The sequence below is a fragment of the Polistes fuscatus genome, unplaced genomic scaffold (assembly GCF_010416935.1).
Source record: "Polistes fuscatus isolate 324 unplaced genomic scaffold, CU_Pfus_HIC Scaffold5, whole genome shotgun sequence".
NCBI classification, from domain to species: domain Eukaryota; kingdom Metazoa; phylum Arthropoda; class Insecta; order Hymenoptera; family Vespidae; genus Polistes; species Polistes fuscatus.
Genome location: NW_025113129.1, coordinates 5,434,159 through 5,454,489, shown reverse-complemented (window position 1 = coordinate 5,454,489; position 20,331 = coordinate 5,434,159). Strand labels below are relative to the sequence as shown.

At 29.2% G+C, this 20,331-nt stretch overlaps 6 protein-coding genes across 20 annotated transcripts in view; 3 read left to right on the top strand and 3 right to left on the bottom strand.

Annotated features, from left to right (window-relative positions):
- The first annotated feature begins 5,983 nt into the window (after positions 1-5,983).
- LOC122522481 (NAD-dependent protein deacylase Sirt4) lies at positions 5,984-7,752 on the top strand. Its single transcript, XM_043643654.1, has 4 exons — positions 5,984-6,565; positions 6,671-6,950; positions 7,038-7,320; positions 7,397-7,752. Exons 1-4 carry the CDS (start codon positions 6,532-6,534, stop codon positions 7,739-7,741), a joined length of 942 nt encoding a protein of 313 aa, XP_043499589.1. The 5' UTR covers positions 5,984-6,531; the 3' UTR covers positions 7,742-7,752.
- Positions 7,753-7,796: 44 nt separating this feature from the next.
- On the bottom strand, positions 7,797-9,147 carry LOC122522475 (eukaryotic translation initiation factor 3 subunit H). Its single transcript, XM_043643646.1, has 2 exons — positions 8,701-9,147; positions 7,797-8,623 (listed from the first exon to the last, which is right to left on the bottom strand). Exons 1-2 carry the CDS (start codon positions 8,961-8,963, stop codon positions 7,876-7,878), a joined length of 1,011 nt encoding a protein of 336 aa, XP_043499581.1. The 5' UTR covers positions 8,964-9,147; the 3' UTR covers positions 7,797-7,875.
- A 642-nt stretch (positions 9,148-9,789) lies between these two features.
- On the top strand, positions 9,790-11,034 carry LOC122522509 (ubiquitin-like protein 4A). Its single transcript, XM_043643704.1, has 3 exons — positions 9,790-10,178; positions 10,405-10,510; positions 10,671-11,034. Exons 1-3 carry the CDS (start codon positions 10,131-10,133, stop codon positions 10,964-10,966), a joined length of 450 nt encoding a protein of 149 aa, XP_043499639.1. The 5' UTR covers positions 9,790-10,130; the 3' UTR covers positions 10,967-11,034.
- Positions 11,035-11,218: 184 nt separating this feature from the next.
- LOC122522492 (gem-associated protein 2) overlaps positions 11,219-20,331 on the bottom strand; it is a 10,568-nt gene continuing 1,455 nt past the window's right edge. Inside the window, exons 1-6 of one of the 3 annotated variants that reach the window (XM_043643667.1) lie at positions 12,666-12,798; positions 12,411-12,546; positions 12,257-12,341; positions 12,026-12,184; positions 11,648-11,938; positions 11,219-11,361 (exon numbers count right to left, since the gene is read on the bottom strand). In XM_043643667.1, coding sequence (XP_043499602.1) covers positions 11,272-11,361; positions 11,648-11,938; positions 12,026-12,184; positions 12,257-12,341; positions 12,411-12,541 — 756 coding nt within the window. In that variant the 5' untranslated portion in view covers positions 12,542-12,546; positions 12,666-12,798 and the 3' untranslated portion in view covers positions 11,219-11,271. Of the gene's footprint in view, positions 11,362-11,647; positions 11,939-12,025; positions 12,185-12,256; positions 12,342-12,410; positions 12,547-12,665; positions 12,799-20,331 lie in introns of those variants that run through there. The other 2 variants (XM_043643668.1, XM_043643669.1) reach the window with 2 other exon arrangements.
- On the top strand, positions 12,960-14,529 carry LOC122522473 (28S ribosomal protein S22, mitochondrial). The gene is made up of 3 exons (XM_043643644.1): positions 12,960-13,307; positions 13,393-13,865; positions 14,018-14,529. Exons 1-3 carry the CDS (start codon positions 13,211-13,213, stop codon positions 14,489-14,491), a joined length of 1,044 nt encoding a protein of 347 aa, XP_043499579.1. The 5' UTR covers positions 12,960-13,210; the 3' UTR covers positions 14,492-14,529.
- Positions 18,643-20,331, bottom strand: part of LOC122522442 (coiled-coil domain-containing protein AGAP005037) — a 60,459-nt gene continuing 58,770 nt past the window's right edge. For all 13 annotated transcript variants that reach the window (XM_043643548.1, XM_043643555.1, XM_043643553.1 and 10 more), the window contains one exon: positions 18,643-20,331. This exon is cut by the window's right edge and continues 314 nt beyond it. In XM_043643548.1, coding sequence (XP_043499483.1) covers positions 19,137-20,331 — 1,195 coding nt within the window. In that variant the 3' untranslated portion in view covers positions 18,643-19,136.

Sequence of the window (20,331 nt, the reverse complement as noted above, 5' to 3'; positions counted from 1 at the left end):
AAAAAATTATAAATTATGTTTGCAGGTATCGTAGAAATCTGTAACAAGTAAATATAAGCGTTGAAAGAAAGAATAATCGTTGTTTCTTTTCATTGTCAAAGAGATTTATCGGCCTCACATGTACGTAACAGCGAAAAGAGGTATCCTTCCTCTCGATCTTCCGCTCGACCTCATCCAAGGAAATCGGATCGTGCGCGCGCGCGCGCGCAAAAACCTTCTTTCGCCTTGATCGACCGAGACCGGTCACTTTCATCGTTCGAATTCTTCGCGCAATTCTTATTTATGCTCGATTTAATGAAAGAAGGAAAAAAGAAAGATAAAACGAGAAAAAATATTCGATGGTCGAGCAAAAAATTTTACGGCAAATTAAAAAAAAAAAGGATTATCCTTGTAAACGCGCGCGCACGCATATGTGTGTGTGTTTATTCGATAAAGGTGTTTGCATTGGAACGAATATTACATCAGCATCAACCGGATATCCTGGAACAGATGACGGATATCGGCCATGACACAGAAAAGTATTAATCGGTCGATTAATATTTTATCAACTTTTATAACATCTTAATTAATACCTTTCATCGTACTTTATTATTACGTTTGTTATAATATTTATTTATTACTATTCAACAATTGACCACATTTTCTCTTTTTTCTTAATATAATTTTGATTACTTTGTCATTTTTAATATGAATAATACATAAGTGAGTACCACTTTAGTCAACGTGCATGCATAATTTCTCACCACTTTAGTCAAATGTAGTAGACATAGGACAATACTTTCTCTAAACGAACAAAACTTCTCACGTTTCATTCCGTGTTATGTTATTTACCTGTTGTCTACGTTTCACGCCTGTAAATTCGTCCGTTTTGCATTTAATCTTATTATGTCAGAGTCGCATATACGTGAACGAGTATGTTGTAAATATATTTAAATCGGTAGATATATCCAAGAAAACAGGGACAATTCTTTGTCAGATTGGTTGCAACACTCATGAACATAAATATACTCTTTCGATAGACTATCGATAATACAATACACCTTGGCTTCAATCTTGATCGGTAAAAATATACTTTAAAACCTTTTGATAATTCCTGATAAAACTTTACGTAATAATTTATATCATCGTGTTATCGTGATTACGAAGGATATCGTTTAGATAAAACCTATTTTTATATATATTGTAATAAAGTACAGATACATATGCACTTTCGATAAGTAATTGAGAACCTCTATAATTTTGCAATATCATTCAAGACACTTTTTTTCACACATATATGTACAAATATTTATTATTTAAATATAAAAATATAATAAATATTTAATCGTTTCATATTTCTCACGATAGATTCAATATGGCGACTGATACCACAATTTTAACACTAAAACGTAATGCGAATAATCAAATGATCGGTGTTTTTCTCGATAGTTTTATTTCCAATTTGTTGCATTCAATGGTATAAATAAAAGAATATTAGATACCCTTAAATATAATATCGAATTTATGAAAAAGAAAGAAAGAAAAAGAGGGGAAGTAAGTTAGAATGAGATGAGTATTTGTCGATTTACAATAGTACGGAAATACCCAAAGTAAATATTCAGTATCCGTTCAGGTTTGCTCGTAGTATATTCACTGCGTAGAATACGAATCAGTTTATCGGACATAAGGACTGCTGTTGCGTATTTCTCAACGAATCTTATTGCATCCTGCTGAAGATAAGGACTATGGCTGATGGCGTCCAGGACGAGATCGAGACGATCGATAATAAATTTCAAAGAAATGTCCCTACGCATTTATATATAGATATACCGATAGTCACTTGAACTTGGTTACTAGCTTCCCTAAGTCGTCTGAACGAAGGACAACTTCGCACTAGTGTGTATAAGAAAAAGAAAGAAAGAAAGAAAAGAGAAAGGTAACTATATAAATATATATATATATATATATATATATATATATATATATATATATATATATATATATATATACATGTTTATATATTATTAGACATTTTGATTTTTTCCATACGAAATGGCAGAGGTTCTCAATTATTTATCGAAAGTGATATCCTCCATCTTGGAAATTCGCAAGAGGTCGTTAAGCGCAATTGTTAAAAATATGAATAATTAATATCGTTTTTGTTAAATTATGTTATTTATATATAAATATGTAGATAGATAGAAATAGAAAGAAATGCGTATTGTATAAAAGATAGAAAAAGAGAGAGAAGTGATGGATATAAAAAAAAAGCAGAAAACATTAAGAAGAGGAATTTCTTGTTCCCTTCTCTCTCTTTCTATCATTCGTCGTGTCGTCTTCGCATAATCGTTAAAGATAGAAAGAGAGAGAAAAGGTGGAGGAAAAACGAAACGATGTAACCTGTTGCCGCGGGGGAGCACTTTATATCCATCCACCTCGTAAACCGTAATGGTTAAGTGGCATGTAGATACGATCGGGCACGAGTTGAAAAGAGAAAGAGAGACAAAAAGAGAGACAAAAAAGAAAAAGAGAGAGATTAACGTTCTATACAGTGCGACGAACGCGAGCACCCATATAAAGGGCTTCACAGGAATTATGCTCGTTGAAGGTATAGTGTTATTACATATGTGAGTCGTACATTAAAACCGTATTACGTCGTCGTTGTCGTCGTGTGTGTTTGCGTGTTTCGTACGATTGCTTCGACTGGTTGTAAACATCGCAGGGGTATCGTAAATTAAAACCTCTAAACGAGCGGCCATTTTCTTTCTCTTTAACCCTTACTTTCTTTCATAAGTAAAAGTTATTAACGTTAACAACTTTCAACTACGTTAAACTCATCAATAAAATTATATTTTACGAATTAACAAAACAATCTTCGAAGAATTACAATTGAGTAAACGTGTCGAAAAGATGATTAAACTTTTCTAATACACTTTGACTATTTTGTATTTCTCGCGCGAAATCACAGAGGTTCTCAATTGCTTACTAAATATCTTACCAAATATCCAAATATTTTTGGAATATCGTAAAATCGTTGGTAAGATCATTAGTTTAAATATCTAGTAATAATTAACGTCGTTTTTATTAGATCATATTGGTTAGATTATCTGGAAATAAATTAACAAACTTGTGAAACTAAAGTTATTATGAATTATAGACTATATTATACAATACATAAATATAAAATAAATTTATATATAAAAGAAAAGGAAAGTTTCATGATGAAATTTGATTTTGATCCTTTCTTCTCGTTTGATCTCATTCAACGGCGACCCAATCAATCAGTAAATCATAAGTTAACCCTCGAACGACATAATAAAACCCGAAGTTATCTATCTCTCACGGCCGCTGTAACATGAAGGCAGATCATCAACGAGACACGAAGAGAATTGCGAAAGTTATTGCGCCGTAGACGAACGGTCGAGTTTTGAAAGTTGGTGAGGATTCTACATTACATCGCACCAAATCCTTACGGCCTAATAGAAGAGAGAACATCATTTCAAAGTTATAATATATACATACATATGTATTTATAGATAGATAGATAGATAGATAGATAGATAGATAGATAGATAGATAGATAGATAGATAGATAGATAAACAACATACGTATAAAAATTATATAATACACTTTTTTCTTTTAGTAATATATTCAGGAAAGTTATTGGAAACGTCAACCGGATGTGTTGTTGATGCCAAGGAGACAAACGAAATGTTGCCCTTCACTCCTCCCTACTTATCGACCGAGCTGACATGAGAGGATCAAGTCGACCTCGTTACTATTTCATTCTTTCTTTCTTTGCTTTCTGAAATATTTTTAATTCAATACCGTTTGAAACCATATAAAAAAAAGATCAACATTGTAAACAATAAGTTATAACAATACATCTTGATTATAGTTTTCTTTCTTAATATTGATAAAAAACAAAATGTAAATGGTCGTTCTATTGACTTAATTTACCGTAAATACATGCATGCCCAAAATTTAAAAAAATCTTACAATTAGATATCAAGAGAAAGAATAATAGACCATTGACAGAAATTAGTTGTGTGCATTTGCGAGTAGTAACATTCACCGGGTTAACTTAGGAAAGTCCCCACCCCCCTTTAGTGAGAGAGGTTCCTCCCCCCTACTTTACCGGAGGACCCTCGTCCTGACTTCTGGTTACAAGGAGAAGGAGTTACACTGATGCATTGTGCAACAATGCACCGCCACCTGCACTCGTTTCGTCACACACCACGAGCGGTTTTAATCGACTCTACAGTGTTTGCTTGCTTACTTACTTATTTACCTGTTTGCTTACCTGTCTCTACTATGACTTGCATTACTTTCGCCAATTAAACTTTGACGGTCGTCATTGTATTTAACTTGAATATGAAAATTCCATATATTATAATTTACGATAAATTCAATATGGCAATCGATACTACCTTTTTAACATTAATTGTAAAACGTAACCCAACTGATAAAATGATCAGAGTTTTTCGGTTGTTTTATTTTTTCTTTTTTTTCATTTCTTCTTAATCTTAGAACAATTGTAATTTTAATATTGTTAGGATTATATAATTGTATTATTATCTGCGTTCAATTGTTACAAATGTAATTATCTTGCTGAAGACTGGTTACAGTAGAAATAATTATAATATATAAATTGTTGATAGATATTCTTTTATTTTTTAAATTAAAACAAGTTTTTTAATTTAATTATTAAATTATTTAATTCTTTAAATTAATAATTAATTAATTTAATTCTTTAAATTAAATAATTAGTGTTTGATTATAATATTATTTTAATCATAAATGAAAATAAAATATTAAAAAACAATGCGCTAAATGTTTGTATTTGACCGGCCTCCGGTAGAGGACTCGCGCCAATTTTTCGCAGATACGCGAAGTTTTTATACATGTCTAGAATTTGATTTTTTTAAAGCAACTAGACCCTTTCTTTAAGCTTCGTACTAGCAGAGATAGGATAATATTTTAATTAAGCGTATAAACATTAATAAGTATTATTAATTTGCATTAATTTTGCAGAGCTAGCAAACATCTCACAGCCTAACCTACAAATTGGTTAAAAAAAATCACAACAAGGTAATATATAATATATATAATAATATATAACAAAGGATCTTGTTAATTTTAAAATATTTAATTTCGTGGAAAGAAAATCAAAAAATATGGAGAAGTTTAATAAAAATAATAGTACAGCTTTACCAAAATAAACAAAGGATGCTGGTTTAAACAATTTCTCTGATTACCTGGTTGCAATTAAAAATAGAAAACCTCCACCGCTGATGGTGCATGGAAACATAATAAATTATAAAACATTTGTCCAGTTTTTGAATCGAGTACTCCAAGAAGAATTTTATATTAAATACTGCTAAAATTACATAAGGGTATACTTTTCGAGTTACAAAAATTATGAAAAATTATCGATCTGGAAGAACCATGTTGATTTCCACGCGTATATGGATAAAAGTATTAAGAAAATAAACATTCATGTTATAAAAAGGATATGTATAAAATGACAAACAGTAACTAAAAGATCAAGATTTTATACGAAATAAACTTTTAAGTATTTAATAATATAGAATTATAAAATTTGTTTAAAAGTTTTCATATAATATACAAAATTTTATCGAGTCATAATACTATATGAATTATCCATAATATGGTATAGTACAATGCAGCATGGACTAATGTTATTTGTATTGTATATAAATATAAGTACAAGAGAATGAACTACCTAATATTTTTATAATATCCATTTAAGCACAATGTATTACCTAAAGATCTTATTAGCATAATAAATAATAACTCGCAGAACAAAATTAATGATAAACTAACTTATTAAGTATCGCTTATATTCTACATGCTAAGTTAACTTAATTTTTATTATCAAGTTCAGAGATATTCATTTATCTGAATCAATGGGGTTTATTTTAAGTATTATTAGCGGATGAATTTTTTTAACATATAATATTCTTTTATATGCAAAAATGCAATACTATTGTTAGAACAGTAAACAAATGATTGACAAGTTGATTTTAAGTATATAATGTATCAACTGTATATAATGTATAATGTATATGTTACTGTCAAACTTTGTCTAAAGGCGCTTTGCATTGTTGACAATGCCTAGAAACTGCTAGCAATGGCGAATTTCCGGCTTTGACGGTAACATATATATATATATATATATATATAATGTATCAACAATTGATATTTTTATAAGTTCTTTGCAATTATAAAATATAATCTCGGAGAACTCAAATTTGATTCATCACATCATTTGATAATGATTTATAAATATCTCATTATGCATATATATATGTGTAGTTTGATTACATGAAAATTTGGCCATACAAACATAAAATTTCTACCATACGCCATTTTTTGACGTAAAAGTTGAGGTTATGTGGTATTAAATGTATCTATGCGTAAATTCGTGAATAGAAGAACAAAAAATGGGATACAAATCTGTAAAACAAGATCAATAGGTTTTTAAAAGATATTCAAATATTTTTAACAATTTTTTGTTTCTTTTAAAAATGCTTCAATCATCTTTTTTACAAATATTAAAATGTAAGTTTATTGATATTTATATAAAGTAGTACATTGTTATCAATGTTATTGGTTTTAAAACTATTAAAACTTTATTGGTCTTGTTATTACATAAATTTGTTATAGTTCAAACATATCGGATGTCACAATTTGCATTTGTACCTGTATGCAATCCTGTCGAAGAAGAAGATGTACTACAATTAAAAAACTTTATAGAAAATAACAACAATATATGTGTTTTAACCGGTGCTGGAGTTTCCACCGAAAGTGGAATTCCAGATTATAGATCGGCAGGTGTTGGTATTTACGCTAGAAGCAGTCGAAGGCCAGTTCTTTATAAAGATTTTTGTTCCAATGAATTTATTAGAAAACGATACTGGGCACGAAATTACGTAGGATGGCCTAGGTTTGAATTAATTCTTCTAGATTCTAAATAAAATAAATTCTAAAGCATATTATAATTGAATGTACATAAAGAGTGTTTTTGATGTAGATTTTCAACATTTCAACCGAATGACACTCATAAGACATTAAAAAATCTTGAAGAAATTGGGAAGGTATCATGTGTTGTTACACAGAATGTAGATAATTTACATACAAAAGCTGGAAATAGAAATGTGATAGAACTTCATGGTACAGCATTTCGAATAATGTGTCTTAACTGTGATCATAAAATAGAACGAGCTAACTTTCAAAATATTCTAAAAGAACTCAATCCGCTTTTAAATAGTCATATTGAAATGATAAGACCCGATGGAGACGTAGATTTAACTCAGGTATTTAAAATAATTAAAATAAATGTTTGCACATGCATATTTACTTTTATAACAATTTATCAAAATGTTTTTATAGGAAGAAACCGAAGGGTTCATTGTTCCACCATGTGAAAATTGTGGTGGTATATTGAAACCAGACATAGTGTTTTTTGGAGATAATGTACCTCGCTATGTTGTAGAAAATGTTAAAAATATAGTAGAGCAATCGAGTTCATTATTGATTCTTGGAACTTCTTTAAGTACATTCTCTGGTTATAGAATTGTACTTCAAGCTTTAGATGCTAAAAAGTTTATAATGTTAGTAAATATTGGTAAAACAAGAGCTGACAATGATGTACATATTAAAATAGAAGGAAGATGCGGGGATGTGCTCCCTAAGGCTTGTAGATTTAATGATTTCTTTGTAGAAAATAAAATATGATCTTAAACGTATTTGTATAATACATGTGTATATAAAACAAGAAAACATTACTATATAATATTTTATGTAGATTTAATATTTCATTACAAATGCTTAATAATATAATCATTTATAATATAGAGATTGTTACTTCATTAGTTGGAAGATTTAGATTCCTTAGCATGTTGAAGACTTTGAGTAATATATAATTTAGCTAAGCTTTGTGCACAGAATTGTGATATATGTTCGCTATAAGTGTTGATTTGCCCTGCGACGATCATTGGATTTAATCTTGGTGGTACTGGCAATGGTCTCATAATCTTGTTAATATCATCATCAGGTAATGGTGGTTCGTCTTTAGCAGCTCTCGCTGCGTTTTCTTGAGCTCTCTTAGCCAACAATCGATTTTTATCTTGTTGTTGTCTAACAACTAATTGTTGGTATCTATTGAACTTCATAGCTTCTTGATTTAATTCATCCACACGATCCATTAAACAGCGTAGTTGATTTTCTAATACTGTAGCAGTTCCAAGATCTAAATATTTAGTGCCTTCTTCTTCTGGAACCATTTCTTCTAATTCCGACATCATAATATTCGTTAAATTGCTATTCTTGATAACAACGGGAATTTCAACAAAAAGAGTTTCATAACCGATTTTAAGAGCTCTTAAAGCTTCTGGTGTAAATTCGCCTTCTTTATACATTTGAATAGCTTGAGGTGTTAAACGATAGGCTTTAAGAGTTAAAAATCCTCTAGCTGATTTGGCAGTGTCATAAATAAGTACAACTGATTCTTCTATAGATGTTTGATAATGATACTGCGATTCCAAAAGCGATACGTTTAAAAAGTTACCAACATCTGCGCTTTGATACCATCCAACATGGAAATGATCAACGTTGACCCTACAAATAAGAAACACATATATATACTATGAAATAAATAATTCCGAACTACATTACAAAATGTTCTTCTAACATACCATCTAAGCCTACGCATCATAGCTAATTGATATTCCTCTTCGTCAGCAATTTCATCATTTTTGGGAAATGGAAAACAATTAGTAATTTCCAATCTATTTTGTACAACTAAACCCAAAAGTGCACCTTGTGCAACTTCCATGTTGCTCATAGACTCCTCATGACAATGTTTAACCATTTTCATTACAACCAATCCATCGCATTGAACGTAATCAATACGTGGCTCTACTTCAGGAATTCTTCTGGATTGAGTTCTTGATGCCATTTTGCCAGAGAGTAATAATTTATATTATGAGGAATTAAAAAATCAAATATTTATCGAGGTCTGTCAACTATTTTTATGTTCACACACAATGAGCCATGCCGACCATGGGAGAAAGGGAAAGATTTTAATCATAGAATTCATAAACAGTAGAAACGTGGACAACAGTGATCAAAACGTTTCAATAAGCGCTATCTCGTGACTAAAGATAAATCTAATCCTAAATTTAACAATTTAATCAAAGTATTAATTTACCAAGGTATTCGATAAAATTAGATTTAAAAACATTAATTAATATATAAAAATAATTAAATAATTTCATTTCATAATTTATATATTTACGAAATAATTCGTTAATGATTAATGACATTTCTACGAAATAATTCATCAAGGATTCATGACGTTGGGTCTACGGACTAGTTAGTCAATGTGCAATTATAGTAACTTTAGTTATCATAAAGAGGATTAGTATAATTAGTTTTTTTATTAACATTAAAAAAATATAGTATATTAAAAAACAAAAAATATTATTGTGTGGTTAAATATCGCTTGTACATATTTGTATGTATTAGTATAAAATTGTTATACTTGTTAATATAGTTATATTATTATTATATTTTCGCATATCATTTGTTATTATTAGAAAAGAATATTATTTGATTAGAGAGAAGGTATAGAATTTGGATTAGTTAAATAGAATATAGACATGTAAATATTAGATTTAAATGCATTGTAAGAAAAAATAAAATAATAGTGTTAAATAAGAAAAAAATGATAAATAACAAATAATTATTGATTATTCTTAAAGTTCCGACGTTCTAGATAATAAATCTTGAGAGATCGACTAGCAGGTGGCGCTTCGATCGTCGTGTATTTCTACTCGTGTACTCCTTGTGTTTCCCTTAACACCGCTGTGTGTTCGTTTGTAACTGGAAAAGACGTGAAAAAATATATAACGAAAGTTTCTCTCGGTCTGTGTGTCTAGTGTCGCAAAATATAACCTCTTCTTCAATAAAATGATACAATTTTTACTTTCAACGCGTAAAGTTTTATTCCTACGACAAATTTGACTTAACCAAAAAGAAAGAAGAAAAAAGAAAAAGAAAAAGGAAAAAGCAACACACGAATTGCTTTATTTATTGCGGGGTAATCAAACTAAATATACTCATCATGAAAGTTATCGTGAAAAAACTTCAAGGGAAAGAATATATTATCGATGTAAGTAATGGAGATGTTGATTTCAAATTTTTTGGTCTCCTTTCTATAATGTTTTTTATATATATATATGTATATATGTATATATATACATATGTACATATATATATGTGACTTTATTACAATCGATTTGATTGTCTTGTATATTGTATATTTAATAGTTGTAATTTAATAGTTGTATATATTTAATATAATTTTTTTCATGCATGATATATTTCTATTGTTTCAGATTATGCCAACAGAAACAGTTTTACAACTGAAGCATAAATTAAGTGACCTTTTAGGCATCGATGTACCACAACAAAGATTGTTGCTAACAGGAAAAACATTGGCCGGTAAAATGATATTTAATTGTACCTTCAAAATTTATATTTGTATTATGTATACATATATTATAAAAAAAAAAAAATAATGTAATATATGTATGTGTATACATATATATATATACATGTAAATACATAAATATTAATATCTTTGATACATATTTGATTTTAGACGAACAGCCACTAAGTTTTTATCCAGCGATTAAGGATGGAAGTAGACTTAACTTAGTTGTTATAAAGAAAGCGGAAGAAGGACCAAGTGAGGCTAAATCTCATCAAAAAACTGGAACTCAAATATTGAGAGATGAGGTTACAAGAGTTTTAAGGCATTATTATACCGAATCAGAAGCAGAATCAATCGTTAACGAGCTAATAAAAGACTTGAAGAACAAAGTTAATAATCTTAGTTACGACGACTTGGAAAGATTTGCAACTGCATTATTACAGGACCAAGAGAATATAGCTTAAAATAATTTCAACAATTTTGCAATATCGCTTATCAATCGATTACTTCTAATATAACTTTATTTAATCGATATCTTGCCTTATTGTACCCTACATTCTATAGCATTTAAGAAAAGGATAAGAAAAAAATAGCACGAATTATGTATATCATTGGGAGATGATAGTTAGTTAATTTTTTATTTAATACTTTTTCTCTCATTTTATTTTATTTTTTTTTCTATTATTTCTTTTACTTCCTCTTCATTTTTTATTACATTTTGTGATATAACCACGAAAGAAAAAGAGACATGTGTAAAATCAATTTAATATCAATCAGCGAGATCCATTTGACGATAATATCTTGCAACCAGGCATATAAACAAATTTAGTGCTGCTATTTCATGTTCTTCCAACTTTTTCTAAATAAACAAAAATGTAGTATTAGACGTGTAATTTTTATACAAATGTTACGATTCAAGAAAAGTTTAGTAATTAAAAACAAAAAAAAATAACAAATATTTAAGTAGATTACATTTAAAACTTTGAAGTTAATACTTTCAATCTACACCAAAGTTGTAACGATTTAGTTATTAAGAAAGAGATTTTTTCAAATAAAATATGTTAGCTACTTTCTTCTTATTATTGAAATAAAATCATACTGAACTTTTCTTAAAATGAATAACACTGTAAGTAAACATTTATTACAGAATTAGCTCTAATAATGGAACATATTCTAGCCAAAGAACGCAACCAAGAACATGTGTCAGGGTTCAATGGTAGATGCAGAACAACCAATAAAGCATAGAGCCATTGTCCAATTTTAAATGGAAGTTTTCCTTGTGTTTGTACATATTCGATTAAATATTCCAAGACTTGTTCTATCAATGGTTGTTTCATAGATATAATAGTCGTTAATGTTGGACTATGATTTTCTTTATCGTCTCTACTTTCGTTGGAACAGTAATTGATCCAACCTTCTTTATCATCTATATCAGGCTGAAACCAAAACGAAAAGTATTATTTTGAAATATAATATCAGTATTACATTATTAATAATTCAGAACGACATATAAATTTATCTACCAATTGTGTCTCTTGAGGCTTCCATTCGCGTTTAGATGATTTAATCCTATCTTGCATTTGAATAACGTATAATTTTAAATCTTTGAAATTTTCTACTTGACGCTCTTGCCATTTGATGATAGGAATTAAAGATGAAGGTGCTTTGACACATCCTGGTAACTATTATTGTATTTATTTCATATTGTTTAAATATTATGTTGATATAATTGATTAGTATTTGCATTAACTTACATGGTGAATATCCATAGTAGGTTTTTTACAAAGTTCTGGATTAATATCAGCCACTACTGTATCAGCATATTGTTTAGCTTCTAATCTATAGTACAGTGAAATTATATGAATAGATATTTTATTTTGTTAATTTCTAAATTATTATAATACTTACATTACACGCTTGATATAGTCTTCTCCTGATTTTGGAGGTTGTTTCAGATCAATATCTTCGATATCTTCCACATAAAATGCTGGTTCTTTCATATAATCCATTTCATTTTCTTTATTTTGAAATATCAACATATTATCTATTGTTAATTAATTAAAAATATTGTCTCAACAATGTTATATTGTTTTTAAAAAAATTAAATCAACACGATTTTACGTATCGTGTACGTGTACATATACATAAAATTAACTTACGTACCAAATTGTTTCTGAATTTTATTAATTTTAACAAAAATACTTTATTTGTAAAAATAACTTGTTTTTCTGTCAATGCATATTGAAAATTTCATCTGTTTACTTTATATAAGTTTGGTACTACTGTTCATTCTAAATTCGTATAAGAATACACAGATCCTAATATTTAAAGAATAAGTTATTTTCAAATTTATAAAATTGTAATAATTATTTAGAATAATTTACAATTCAAAAAATATATAACATGCGAATTATTTGATCAATCATTACATTTAAAAGAAATAAAATAAAAATATATTTTTCAAATGTGTGAAAGTTATAAAATTAAAATCGAGCTTTTAGTCCGACTGTCGTTAATTGGTCAAAGTATTGGTACATTACGTCAGCGTCATCCTGATTGGTCAGTGATGGAAATCGATGTTTGAGATAATAAATCGAATGTTCTTATCGATGTAACTATTTTCCTAGCTGAGATTAAAGTCTTGTTTACTGTCATCACGCTCTTTCATTATTATATTTCGAATATTAATATTTTATCTAATTCAAATAATGTTGTCACGCATAATTAAAATATGTAGACGTTCACATTGTGAAAGAATTTTAACGTGTCGTGCATATTCATCTAATTCACTTCAAATAAATACAGGTACGTGTATAATAAAAATAAGTTAGGTTATGATTCTTGATAAAACCTTATTTAAATTTGATTTATTTGATTATAATATTCACAGAAAATGAAGTGGATCCAGCACCAATATTTTTTAATCAAGAAGTACAACAGGCGTTGAGGATATTAACAAGAATCGATTACAAAAAGGTTGTTAGAAAACGTTTAACTGGTGAAAAATTACAAGTTCCTGAATATAAATTTATGACTGATAAAGAATTAGAAGAAGCTTTGGATCTTGCAAAGAAAAGAGCTGAAAAACGTTTGCAAATGCCTCCTGTAGTTAAAACAAGGAAAGAAATAGATGTTGTATTGTCCAAGGATGAAGCATTGGAAGGATTCTCTACGAGTAAATATGTCTTTACAGATATTACTTTTGGTATTAAAGAAAGAGATAGATTCATAGTAGTTAGGGAGCTCGATGGGACGCTTAGATATGCCAAGTGGAATGAACGAGATCGATTGAATCAGGTGTATATGTCTACCAAAGGGAAAGAAATGATAGCTCCTAAATTGTTTCAAGGAGAATATTTGGAGGTTAGATAATTGGTTTAAAAAGTAAAATAGAAACATTTATTATTATTATTATTATTAACATTATTATTATTATTATTATTATTATTATTATTATTATTATTATTATTATTATTATCATCATTATGATTTTTTTTGTACATATTATATTTCAGAATCTACTGAGACAAGAAGCTTATGAGTACTTATTAGACCGTGCTTGTCTTCAATACGAACCAGATGATCCAGAATATAAAAGAGTTACAAAGGCGGTTTATGAGGACATAAATCGAAAGAAGCAATTCGAATGCTTGAGATCAACAAGACACTTTGGTCCCTTTGTATTTTATCTCGCTTGGAATAATGATATCGATAAATTGCTTTGCAATATAATAGAATCAGAAAAATTTGAAGAAGCTGTGGCATTGATACGTCTTTATCACAAGATACACCCTCAAGCAAAATCTGTAATGACTGAGTGCGAAAGTGAAGATCCCATTAAATTAATAATGCATTATGCTTCTCTGGATGCACCATTAAGTCCTTTGGTTAAGAAAACTTTAGCCGTTTACCAAGAATTAGAAAAGGAGAAGCAGAAAGTTAAAGAAGGTATAAAGAAAGCTCATGGTATTGATTCAGATAAGTCATAATTTTTAAATATGTAAATAAATCATAAAATGTTATTAAATATTACGTGATTTATATCTTTTTTTTATTAATATATATCATTATCATTATTATCATTATCATCGTCATCGTCATCGTCATCGTCAGGTGGTAATGGAACCTGTGAGAGTAACGAAAGGAATTAGACGTATTAACATAATAAATTAATAATGAATCTAAGATAGTTTAGTATGGTATGTTATGGTTAGCTTTATTCATTGTACGTGTATGGTGAAATAATCGATGGATAACAGATGAGCATTGCTAGGATATAATTCGATGATTATTACTCGATTATTTTATTACGTAGTAGTTACTTACAAACATTTACAAATGTAACAATTCAATTCGATTTAGCTTACAGGATCGTCAGAAAAAACATTGCACCTAACTTGCTAGTATTATTAATACGGAAAAGTGTTAAAGTATATATATATACTTATTATATATATATATAATTCATTCGGTGTTATAATTAATAATTGTCCTTTTCTATACGGAATAAAACGAAGAATTATTTTTTTTCTTTTCTTTCTTTCTTTCTTTTTTTTCCATATAATCATTTTTCTTCTCCTTTGATAAATTTACAATTATTAATATACTAACGTTTATCGCTTAAAACTTATTCACATATTGGAAATAATAAATAAAGGATTTTTTTATCATCTATCGTTTATAAATTATAAAATAAAAAGAAGAGGAAGAGAAGAAGAAAAAGAAGAAGAAGAAGGAACCTAAAAAACAAATAATAATAATAGACTTATAATAGATTACATTCTCGATAATAATAATAATAATAATAATAATAATATACTAATATTAATAAATAAAAAAATAGCTGCATTTCCTTTTTTTTTGTTTTATGAATTATAAAAGATCGAAGAGTGAAGATGAAATTTGTACGAAAGAGTTAATGTGAAAAATAGAGATGGATAGAAAGAAAGAGAAAGGAAGAGAGATAGAGAAAAAGAGAGAGAAAGAGAGGGTGATGAAGGGGTTGGGGAATGGGGTAGACGTCTCGTTGAGATCGTATATCTTTCTGTAAATATTTCAATAAGCACTTATCCTTTATAATATCTATTATCATCGTTACTGTCTTTATTCGTATGTCTCTTAGCATGAAGATAATCATTAATTCGATTATTCATCGCAAACACGTCGTGTGTGTTAACAATTATGATAAAGAGAAATTTAGAGAAGCAAAAAAACGACAAAAAAAAATAAAAATATATAATAGAATAAAAAAGATAAAATATTATCTCGTGAAAAGAAATTCGTTTCCCTAATGATTATTGTTTAATTTTTTTTGTTTTTTCTAATGTTTTTTATTCTTTCGTCATCGAAGAAGATCCTGAAAGGAGAAAAGCATATGAAATAATGTTCTTATTCGGTCTATGAGATTGTAATAAATATAATATGTATCTATTAGGCCCTCTCGAAGCACAAGTCATAAAACACCATCATTATCGTCATCGTATCAAGTAGTACACGCAACAAGTTTAGTGTTTATTTTTCACATCTTTTCTCTTTTTTATTTTATTTTATTTTTTTTTACTACTCCTTCTTCCATCCCCTTCTTCTTTTTTTTTTTCTTTCTCTAATGGGCTCCTTGACTTCGTGTCAAAAAAGGATATTCAAAAGATGAGAGTGTAGTGGCCGAGCGATTGTCTGTTGAAAAATCGATCATTAGAAGTTTACATCTTACTTAGAGACATACATAATATGTATTTGAATAATTCCATATTTATTTCTTTTTATTTTTCTTCTTCTTTTTTTTCTTCTTCATTTTCTTCTTCTTATCCTTATTTTTCTTTTTATTCATCTTCATCATCTTCATTTCGGTGACACTTTTTTTTTTGGGTTCGCACATAAAATTCTTCTAAAAAAGGAGATTGTGCATCTATATTGTTTTTTTTATTTGTATTTTTTTATTCGATGAGAGCTGCCCGTATTTCTTTGATATATATATTGCCCTCATAATTAATAATAATTAATAATAATTAATAATAATTAATAATAATAATAATAATAACAATTAATGATGATGATGATGATGATGATGATGATGATAATAATAATAATAATAATAATTAAGAATGATAATAATAATATTAATAATAAACCTCCTGCGGGCCTGATGAATAAAAATAAGCCAGCAGTAGTCCCTGTTTGTCGTAAGAGCCGACTAAAAGGGAAAAACCATTAAAATGATCAAAACATAATATTTTCAAATACAATAGAGTCATTGCATAATAATTACCATAATCATAATTATTATAATAATTACAATAACAATAATAAAATATATATATATTTTATATTCATTAATATATATATATATATTATATGTGTATAATAATAATAATAACAAAAAATATTAATTAAAATTATAATACATAATAGTGATAAAAAAAGATGATAATAATAATTGTAACTAATAATAATCCATATTGCGTATCTAATCTCACGAGATTCGTAATGTTTCTTCTTTTTAATTTATTATCAATTGATCGATCGATCGTTAAATATATCGTACGATCTTTTTTTTTCATCGATCTTCTTAATTTTTTTTTTTTTAATTATTTTATTTTACTCATTCCTTTCTTTTTTCGGAAACGCGTTTAGCATTTCGCAAATGTCTTGTGTGTGTTTACGCGTAATGATGGTGTTACGTATATGTGTGTGTTAACATTACATATCGAATTCGTGGTCATTTTACCTAACGTTAACTAGCAGTCAAAACGCGAATGATCCTATTATTATTATTATTACTATTATTATTATTATTATAATATAAATATTAGCTACGAGAAATGTGTTGTTTAGAAAGTATACCTCGATCGCACCCGAGGATATTTTTCTTTTTTTTCTTCGATTTCTCTTTTACTTCTTTTACTTTTCTTTCGATCATGTGGATCATTTAAAACGTTTATCTCTCTCTCTCTCTCTCTCTCTTTCTTTCTTTCTTATCGTCGTCTCATCGCATATATTATTTTATTTTATTTATTGATTTATTTTTCTTTCTTTTTAATCTTCTTTTTTATACGAGGAAAAAATCTCGCAAGAAGACGTTCACGGTTATCTTCTTTTTTATTTTATTCTTTTTCTTTCTTTCTTTCTTTCTTTATTTATTTATTCCGCAATAATCAATTATCGATGATTATTATTTTCGATCTTGATTGAATAATTATTATAATTAATCTTGTTTGATGCGATCCAATGGATGGTATTAGCTCGATTTTGTTTTTTGACGTTCATTTACACGATTGGAACGATTGTTATTGTGTTGTTTTTATTTTTATCGGTTTTATTGTAATCATTACATATATAGATCATTAGAGTGTCGTACAATTGTCATTTCTCCTTTTTATTCTTTTTTTAGATGTTGCAATTACAAAGGATTAGGAAAAGAATGTCATCTTTCTTTGTTTAATTAATTTCCTCTTCTTTTTCTTCCTTTCTTACTCTTTCTCTCTCTCTCTCTCTCTTCCTCTTGTGTTATTTTTTATTATTATTTCTTTATTTATTTATTTCGTTTATTTTGTCGGATTGAAGAAGCGTATACATAAAAGTCTGTTATTCAAATATGATCATCGAGAATATTTCTTATTGTTTAAATATTGAAAGTATAAATACGACTCTGATACGAAAGAAGATCGATTTATTTTTTTTTCCTATCTTTCTCCCTCTCTCTACCTTTTCTAGTATTCATTTTCTTCTTATTGTTGTTAATATTGTTTAATTATTTTCTTGTCTATTATCCGTGTCACGATGTTTCTATCTACCTATCTACCTTATTAATTTTTAATTTTTTTTTCCTTACGGTCTCTTTTATGCTTATTTATTTATTTGTTTATATATATATATATATATAGATATATATATAGATATATATATATATATAATCCACTTACATAATTATTATTTATATAAATTGTTCGTTTATTTATTTTTTAATGACTATTCCGGCATTCGTCGTTAAAACGCATTGTAAAAGTTCGCGCCGATGACTGAACGTTTGTTTTTAAGCGCAAGATTTATTTGTTCTTGTTTTATCTGGTATCCGGATAAAAAAAATCTAAATATCAAAGTTTTATTATTAGTTTTATTCCTTCTTCTTTCTTTTTTATAAATATTTTGTTTACGTACGTTCTAACGACGATGTTAGATAAGAGAGTTAAATGTTTGTGGGTTGTTCTTTTATTTAAAAAAAAATTCTATTCCTTATTTCTCTCTCTTTTTCTCTTTTTCTTTTTTTCTTTTTTTCTTTCTTTCTTTCTTTTTTGTGTGTGTCTCTCTTTTTATTTGTATTTGCGTATCTTTTTCTTGCAGATTTAGTGTACCTTTCTTCGTTCATTTTTGTCATCATTTGGCACGCACGAATCACGACCGAACAAAATTTGATAATAATCGAAACGTGATCGTTTTTAAAAGTGAGAAAGAGAGAGAAAGGAAAAGAGAGAGAGAGAGAGAAGATAATTTCAAGTATCTTCTCATAGACATGTTCCTTGTTTTAGTTTCATTATCATATTTTCGATGACAACGACAGGAACGACGACGTTAACTCGCGAGAAGTATTTCGATTAGGTCTAACGGTTTCGAAGATAAATTCTGTAACCGTCTTTTCGGTCACAGAATGTCTGTTTCGTAGATTTTGCTGGTAGTTGTCGTGGTGGTGTTGGTATTGGTGTTGGTAGCAGCAGCAGCAGAAACAGCTGAAATGGTGGAGGACCCAATAGATGTACTCGTCGTAAGGATGTTGTTGTTATCTATCGCAGTTACCATATTAGTCACGTTCGCGTGATGATCGGAATTGGTATTAGAAACGGCTAAGACAAGGCTTGGTTCTAACGAAGACGAAGATGAGGATTCTTCGAATCTCATACGCGAGTTACTTAAATCGGAATTAATAGCAGCAGCAGCTGCAGCAGCATCTCTTCCAAGGGTCGCAGTTTTAACGCTTAGACTTGTCAACGAACCCGAACTGGCAGCACTCATTCCCAATCCCATCTTTGCTAAAAGATTACTTTCCGATCCAGTTTTCTTTAATAAATCTGGAGGAGCAGGTGGTACGGTTGCCAAACCAGCCGCGTTTCTTTGCAATTGTTGAAGTCTCGCATATTGTTCTTGCAAAGCTTTCTGTTTACGTAATAATTCTTGATGACGTTGTTCCAATTGTTCTTGTCTACCTCTCTTACTTTGCAAACCTTCTTGAGAATTGACGCTTTCGCAAGAGCTCGAGTTACTCGTTGATAGGACAGGGCAAGATATAGGAGGACCATCGACTACTTCAGACGATGGTAATGCCATAGGTGGTTTACCAATAGTTCCTACTCCTCCTTCTTTGCCACGAGTTAACGGTCTTCGAAGAGTCGACGTTGAACTTGTCATTATAGGGATTGGAGCGTTACTAATACCAGTAACTAATTGTTGGGCTACGGTACACGAAGAAGACGACGAAGATGAAGACGAGGATTGATGATTTCTCGGTGGCAATTGTGGACTCGTTGGACTTGCCAGAGGTGATCTTGAACTAGTTCGTGGAGGTGGGGGTGGTGGGACTCTTCTCGCGCTAGCCAATTGTAATAATTCGGCGTTACGCTCCGGCACGGGTGGTTTTTGTCCTGGTAATAACGCTTGCGGTATTCCTGGCTGCTCTTGAAGGGATACTTGGAGTCTTGCTATCGGTGGCGAGGTATCCGTGTCCGAACTAGACGGATAAGAATGCAAACGACGCAAAGTTCCACTTGGGCCAAGTCCTCCGCTTGAAATGGTCAAGCCACCGATCAAATTACTTGCTAAAATTCCACTCGACGAATCGACG

Excerpts from the sequence above, each read along its gene's own strand:
- LOC122522481 (XM_043643654.1), top strand. The coding sequence starts at position 6,532 with ATGCTTCAATCATCTTTTTTACAAATATTAAAAT. Across the intron at positions 6,566-6,670 it reads TTTTTTACAAATATTAAAAT|TTCAAACATATCGGATGTCA; the intron begins GTAAGTTTATTG and ends AATTTGTTATAG. Across the intron at positions 7,321-7,396 it reads GAGACGTAGATTTAACTCAG|GAAGAAACCGAAGGGTTCAT; the intron begins GTATTTAAAATA and ends ATGTTTTTATAG.
- LOC122522473 (XM_043643644.1), top strand. The coding sequence starts at position 13,211 with ATGTTGTCACGCATAATTAAAATATGTAGACGTTCACATTGTGAAAGA. Across the intron at positions 13,308-13,392 it reads TTCACTTCAAATAAATACAG|AAAATGAAGTGGATCCAGCA; the intron begins GTACGTGTATAA and ends TAATATTCACAG. Across the intron at positions 13,866-14,017 it reads TTCAAGGAGAATATTTGGAG|AATCTACTGAGACAAGAAGC; the intron begins GTTAGATAATTG and ends ATTATATTTCAG.
- LOC122522509 (XM_043643704.1), top strand. The coding sequence starts at position 10,131 with ATGAAAGTTATCGTGAAAAAACTTCAAGGGAAAGAATATATTATCGAT. Across the intron at positions 10,179-10,404 it reads GGAAAGAATATATTATCGAT|ATTATGCCAACAGAAACAGT; the intron begins GTAAGTAATGGA and ends CTATTGTTTCAG. Across the intron at positions 10,511-10,670 it reads AACAGGAAAAACATTGGCCG|ACGAACAGCCACTAAGTTTT; the intron begins GTAAAATGATAT and ends ATTTGATTTTAG.
- LOC122522475 (XM_043643646.1), bottom strand. The coding sequence starts at position 8,963 with ATGGCATCAAGAACTCAATCCAGAAGAATTCCTGAAGTAGAGCCACGT. Across the intron at positions 8,624-8,700 it reads ATGATGCGTAGGCTTAGATG|GGTCAACGTTGATCATTTCC; the intron begins GTATGTTAGAAG and ends TCTTATTTGTAG.